This window comes from Cottoperca gobio, chromosome 7 (assembly GCF_900634415.1).
Source record: "Cottoperca gobio chromosome 7, fCotGob3.1, whole genome shotgun sequence".
Classification (NCBI taxonomy): Eukaryota; Metazoa; Chordata; class Actinopteri; order Perciformes; family Bovichtidae; genus Cottoperca; species Cottoperca gobio.
The window spans coordinates 14487794-14494248 of record NC_041361.1 but is presented as its reverse complement, the minus strand read 5'-3'; the positions used below and the strand labels follow the sequence as shown (position 1 = coordinate 14494248).

The following is a 6455-nucleotide window of genomic DNA, read 5'->3' as shown; positions in this document are numbered from 1 at the left end:
GTAACAAAAACTGAAATTATTATATTATTAGTCTATCAGGCAATTTATTTTAAATAAGAATAAAAGAGTCCTCCAAGGCACACACACTTCAGTGCCAAGCAATCCTCTGCTGAACTTATGGCTACCTCTTCATCCCAGCCATCCATACAAATCCAAGCCACCAGACCCCCTCCCCCATCCACGCTCTCCCTCTTCTGCCTTGGACCTCGTTCCTTTGGCACAAAAGAATCCTTTCAGATGGAGACTCTGTTCTTATGGAGGCAGGAAGAAGGCTTTTTTTTTTGGAGGAGGGTGGTGTCTTCGTGGAGAGGCTCTGGTTCAATGCTAAAGCCCATCTTTGTGTGGGAGAACGGAGTTTAACCATTAACAGCGAGCTCTTCACACATCAGCCAGTGCTCATAAACAGTGCCAGTGGAGCATTAACATGACAATGGGTGGGGGGGCTGCGGTGGGGTTGTCTCACATTCAGCCTGGGTCCGTCTGTTCTACCCTACTGGAAGTGAAGTTGGGATAATGACTGCATTTCACCAGTTTATTGGGCAGGGCAATGAGAAAAGTAGCAAATCTGTTATTACATCAGGATGCCACTATTTGAGCTTTTGTGAACATTTAAGAAATGTAATCATCTTAGAAAGAATTTACAGTAGGATGGACAACCGTTTAAATGTCCTTGTGAATCCTGAATAATTGCAAGACAAATAAATATCATGTTTGGTATTTAAATTATGAAGGAACATTATGGTTATTGTTCATCGTGGGTGTCGTGTCCTGAAATGACCTGTATTCAAAACTGTTAATCTCTTACAAAATAATGAAACATTTTAACTGTAATAATACGGTTAGTTGCAAAAATGTCCTGTGATATGGAATCGTGCATTCTGTTCTGTTACAGTATATACCTATCGACATTGACAGGCTGGGTAAAGGCTGGTGGGAACTTAATGTCCTTTGCAGCACACCAAGATGTGAGTTATCTTCCTAAACCTTCACCACCAAGAGAGGTATCACCACGGCAAATGTGACAATGCAGTAAAATGATAAATATAATATTTCTATCATGATTAGTAAATAAAATATTTAGGTTATCATTCCCTTAAATTAGGTCAGTGATGCCTATTTTATGACGATATTTTTGGCAATTAAGGCATGATGATAATAATTCTAGTCATCAAGGTTTGCCGTATTTGTACATTCTGTTAAAATCCGTTAAAAAGACTTGCAAGCAAGCAGACACTCCAAAAGTGTCACGGTTATCTGTCTGACTTGTCTGGCTTTGACATCACTGAGGGGCGTTGAGAAGGCACAGGTACATTCTCCTTTAGCCAATCACACTCGCCTCAACCGTAATTGACAGTTGCTTCAGTCAATAGGAACGCGTTTTGATTTCCGTTGCCGATTCCAACCAATTCGAAGACTAGTTGGGCGGATCCCGACCAGGAACATTCCCCAGCACACCATTTCATTCTGCCCAGTTCGATCGGCAACGGGAGCGGAAAGAGGAAAGCAGAGAGCCCGAAGGCAGTAGCCCCCACCACCGCCGGCCCAGGTTACCATCTAGCACCGGGAAACATAGCAGAGAGCCGCCGCCGGCAGAAGCCATTACCAACCAGTAGTAACCATGAGCAGCGAGGCCGAGACACAACAGCCGCCTGATGCCGCTGCCGATGTGGAGAGCCCATCCAGCCCGGCAGCCGCAGCTTCCGCGGCGGATAAGAAGGTCATCGGTAAGACTGGATATGAGCTAGTTAGCTAGCGTGGTGTGGGACGACGTAGAGGCAATGCGCAAAAGCTGCAGTTGCAAACATTCACTTTACGATCACCGGCTCAAATAACCGTTGAATAACTAGGCTACAAATCTCATATTGCCGTTACCTCTCATGAAATAGTGGACATTGGCGGACAAAATAAAGATTAATTTGGCTGATCTGTACCGCTTACATTTCTACCTATTATTTATAACGTGTGAGATGTCTGTTAAAGTACCGTCAGTGTTTAATTCAAATTTAGGTGTTGACTATTATGAATTGTGTATCTAACGCTAGGTAAAATAAATGTACCTTTTGCCGTCAAGAAACGAGAAACGTTACTCCTGCCGTTGGCTTGGAACACATTTAAATGTCTATTGGATTATACGTCTTTCTTTAATAAAGCTAGCTGTATATAACCACTGATTGGTAAACTGGTAGATATCAGTTGTAAATCATGAACCGTTTCTCCAAACGACTAATTTCTCAGCGGCCTTCTAACGTCAAATAGCCGCCACAGAATACCATGTTACCGACTTGCCATCAACGGCACGATCGTTGAGATTGTGTAAGGACTCGTGTCTCTATGCTAGCGTTAGTGCCACTCTAACAAAGAAACCAGGCCATAGCAGTTGACGTCGAAACGTTAGAACGTTAGCTATAATTTATATCGTACATCGTGGTGGAGCACGAAGTTATTTCATGATGCTCACTTTGCCGGCCACGACTACTGTCGTCGAAAGCAAGCTAACGTTAGCTGCTGGCCGTCCCTTTGTTCACACGAAAGGGCTGGTTCCGTCTTTTGTAGTATTTTCTCCGAAAAATAGTCGCAACACACTTGTGCCCAACACTGCTTGGTGCAACGATAATAACAAGCCTGTTTTTATAAATGACTTGAAATACACCTGCCAACGGTTGTCGAATTGTGCTACACTTTTAAGGGCCTAACGTTAGCTACTTAACAGCGATGACAACGTTAGCTCGTTGGCTAACGAAGCTACATTAGCTATTTACATGGCTGAAGAGGCAAACCAAAATGTCCGCCGTATGATTCCACGGATTTATTTCGTCATTTCGTTGTCTGTGCGATGGAAACTATTATATAACCGAACTCCGCAATATTTATCTTTATAATTACGTAAACGTTTGTATCCATAGATGGTATATGATGTGCTACGATAGTTTCCGCTTGCTGGCTTTTATCCAAGCACATGGTTGAGACCCTATTAGCAACTATGCTAACAAGCCAGCTGGGCTCGCTGTGTGCTAACGTATCCGGGCGCGACTCTACCACGTGTGAACGCTCTCATACTGAGCATTGCGGTTTAAAATGGGGTAGTAGGTCTGTAGTAGTTGAACTTGCCATGGACCTAAACGTATTATTGCTGCATCCATCTTTGATATGCCATACTACAGCAGCTCTAAACTGAGGCATTGAAATTAGGATGTAAAAGCATTTTTAGTTCCTTATGAGAAATGGCAGTCATTACGGGGTCATAATGCTCTCACAACTGACACCATGTGCAGCTGCCACAGAGCACCCCTAAGCATCATAGTCTATAAAAAGGGTGACAGTTGGGAGTTAAATATAACTTCCACATTATCTTGCCTTTAATTCTTCGTCATCTATCGTTATTTGATTCCCTTACTATTTCTCATCAGAAGTCCTGTGAATCATAAACAAGCTGGCTGAATGCATTTCACCCACACTTGCAGTTTGTTAACATTGTAAAATAAATGACTTCAGCTTGATTACTAATTTTGTTTTATTGTGTCTTATTGCAGCAACAAAAGTCTTGGGTACAGTCAAATGGTTCAACGTCAGGAATGGATATGGTTTTATCAATAGGTAAGTAAACCCCCCTTGTCTGCTTCCTTTAAGACCCTGACCCTATCATCCGTGTGTGAAGGACCAGTCCCAATCCTATTATGGCTTTGATTTGCTTACGAAGCTGACCAGACTATTTATCTGTTGGTCTTCATGCCGTTGTTACGCACAGTACTTATACGTACACTCCCTGGTTTAGTTGCAATCTGTCTGCAGATACATTGTTGCATTCTGTGTCTAGCAACAAGTAACTGAGTGTTTTTTTTCTTTTCTTTTAGGAATGATACAAAGGAGGATGTTTTTGTACACCAGGTATGTTGTAGGTAGTGATGTTTTCTTTAAAAAAATTAAATGATCATGAATATAAAATCTCACATCTGAACTCTTCATGATTTTAGACGGCCATCAAAAAGAACAACCCGAGGAAATACCTTCGCAGTGTTGGAGATGGAGAAACTGTGGAGTTTGATGTAGTTGAGGGAGAGAAGGTAAGCTGTGGTTTGGTTGGTAATTCTGTCTGTTTTGTGGCTAATTTCAAAGTTCTGATTTTAGTTGGCTAGTAAATATTTTTTTTAGAAATGTTTCCTAGATTATTAATTTGGGTAATTCATTAATTTTTTAAAAAGGGGGCAGAGGCGGCAAATGTCACCGGCCCAGAGGGCAGTGCAGTCCAGGGAAGTAAGTATGCTGCTGACAGAAGCCGCTTCAGGCGCTATCCCAGAAGAAGGGGCCCTCGTGGAGAGTATCCAGATAACTACCAGAGTGACGGAGAGGGTGAGCCGCCAAGCAACGGAGGTCGTGAGAAAAGCAGCCGAGATGGGGGAGAGAGCGCCCCTGAAGGAGACTCGCAGCCACAGCAGCGCAGACCCGCTTACCCTGGCAGACGGCGCTACCCACCATACTTTGTACGTAGACGCTACGGCCACCGGCCCCCGTATACCAACGCACCACGTGGAGAAATGCTTGAGGTATGCCGTCACAGGGCTTCATCCTGAAGCAGGCACCTAGCAGTCCCACTTGGGACCCTTGATATGTTGATGTCATACACAACACCCTCTCATTTCAACATTCACGTGGTTGTGAGCAAATCTTGGTGTATCGGGGGTCTGGCCAATATCTTGCAAATTGACTCAAATAGGCCCCTCTCAACAATGTTGGAGCTACCTGATGTTGAACTTCCATCACCCTCAACATAAATGGAGAGCTGGCCAGTTTCATTACAAAGGCCTGTACACTACATGGCAAATATTATACTGTTTGTTTGTGTACGTGTTGGCTTTAAAAAAAGCTGCATGTCAGTTCTTTGATCTATTTGCTTTCAGGGAGGCGAGGGTGACGAGAGCCAGGGAGGTCCTGATCAGGCCAACAAACCAGCGAGGCAGAGCTACTACAGAGGCTTCCGACCAAGGTTTGTGTGTTTGCTTAATTGCTGCAACAATGGGAGGGTAAAGTAAAAAAAAAATGTATTTGGTCAATTCTAATTCAGACAGATTTGCTGTCTGAATTAGAATCCACCAAATTAAATTTTCCTCTTAAAACAAACCCCCAAATTTTAAATGCCACCTGTTTGGGCCAGAAAGCTCTCCTATTATTGAAGCCTAACCTCAAATTTAGCAATTGTCTTGCATTCCGTCTCAGTGAATGATTTATTCTTTTCATGTCACTTCTTAGTAGTTAGTGTATGATTCATGATTGGTCATGGCCCCTTGATTTTTGCTTGTTCACTCCAGGGGTCCACCCCGTCCCAGACCGGTGCGGGATGGCGAGGAGGACAAGGAGAATCAGGCCGTCGAAGGTGGTCAGAACCAACAGCCCCGCCAGCGGCGCTACCGCCGTAACTTCAACTACCGCCGCAGACGCCCACAGGCTGGTGACAAACCCGGTCCGGAAACCAAGGAGGCCAAGACAGGAGGTGACCCATCTGCAGAGAAAACGTCCGCTCCCGAGGCCCAGCAGGGTGGGGCTGAGTAGGAAACAACCTGCCCACCGGCACCTACCATCTTTTACCATCGTCCGGGTGAGTCTATAGTCTCATGATTAGCTTGAGCTTCCCAAATATCTGTATTCAGACAGAGCCGGCAGTAAAGGATAATGACTGTAAATTAGGAAACATAAAAATGGAATAGCTGAGCTAGCTAAAATAAGGCTGGCTAGGTTGTCATTTGCACTTCTGGCTCTGTAGTGGATGATCCAAAGTATGATGTAATGCAGTGGATTTGATAAAGCAAACTGTCTGGCACCATAGAGCCCTCGCTATTGTCTCTTCTACATAAGAGCAGCAGCTTTAGGCTTTGGATTCTTTTTCTGCTATCTGGTGATGATGCACATTTTCAGGCAATTCATGGTGAAGCATGACTTAACTCAAATGATTTGAAAATGAGCATACAGGTGAACAATTGACTAATTTGCTATTTTTATTGTTTTGCAGTTTTTTTGTCAACAACAAGATGAAACATCAAACAAGATCTGAGCAATAAAGATTTGACTTGACGATCGTCACAAGCTTGCACCATGCATTTGACCAGATTACCACCGATTGCCTGCAGAATCTATGCAGACTTGTTTTTTTTTCCATTATTTTTATGTGACAGCTACAAAAAGTTTTGGGGAAACAGCAAATGTTTTTCTAAATCTGTCCTAAGTTTTTACACCAAATGGTTTTTAAAGAAAAAATGGAATTTGATATCTGGTCAGTTTGACATTTTTAAATAACTTTTTATGTATTCAAACATTTTAACAAAATGCAAGCTCAAATAAAAGTCCAGAAACCAGGACAATTGTCTCGAGTGTTGGCTTTATTTTTATATTTCAAGTATATGGGCTGTCAATGACACTTATTTTCTTTCAGTTAGTGTTTATTTCAAATATATTTAGACAAATAT

At 42.9% G+C, this 6455-nt stretch overlaps 1 protein-coding gene across 2 annotated transcripts; it reads left to right on the top strand.

Moving 5' to 3' along the window:
• The first annotated feature begins 1444 nt into the window (after window positions 1–1444).
• On the top strand, window positions 1445–6350 carry ybx1 (Y box binding protein 1). 2 transcript variants are annotated; one of them, XM_029436335.1, is made up of 8 exons: window positions 1445–1724; window positions 3531–3594; window positions 3852–3885; window positions 3972–4061; window positions 4200–4541; window positions 4896–4981; window positions 5304–5590; window positions 6002–6350. In XM_029436335.1, the coding sequence occupies exons 1-7, from the start codon at window positions 1619–1621 to the stop codon at window positions 5542–5544; spliced, it is 963 nt and encodes a 320-aa protein (XP_029292195.1). In that variant the 5' UTR covers window positions 1445–1618; the 3' UTR covers window positions 5545–5590; window positions 6002–6350. The 2 variants fall into 2 exon arrangements, with proteins under 2 accessions (XP_029292195.1, XP_029292196.1); XM_029436336.1 differs by having other exon boundaries at window positions 1446–1724; window positions 4200–4478.
• Window positions 6351–6455: the final 105 nt, after the last annotated feature.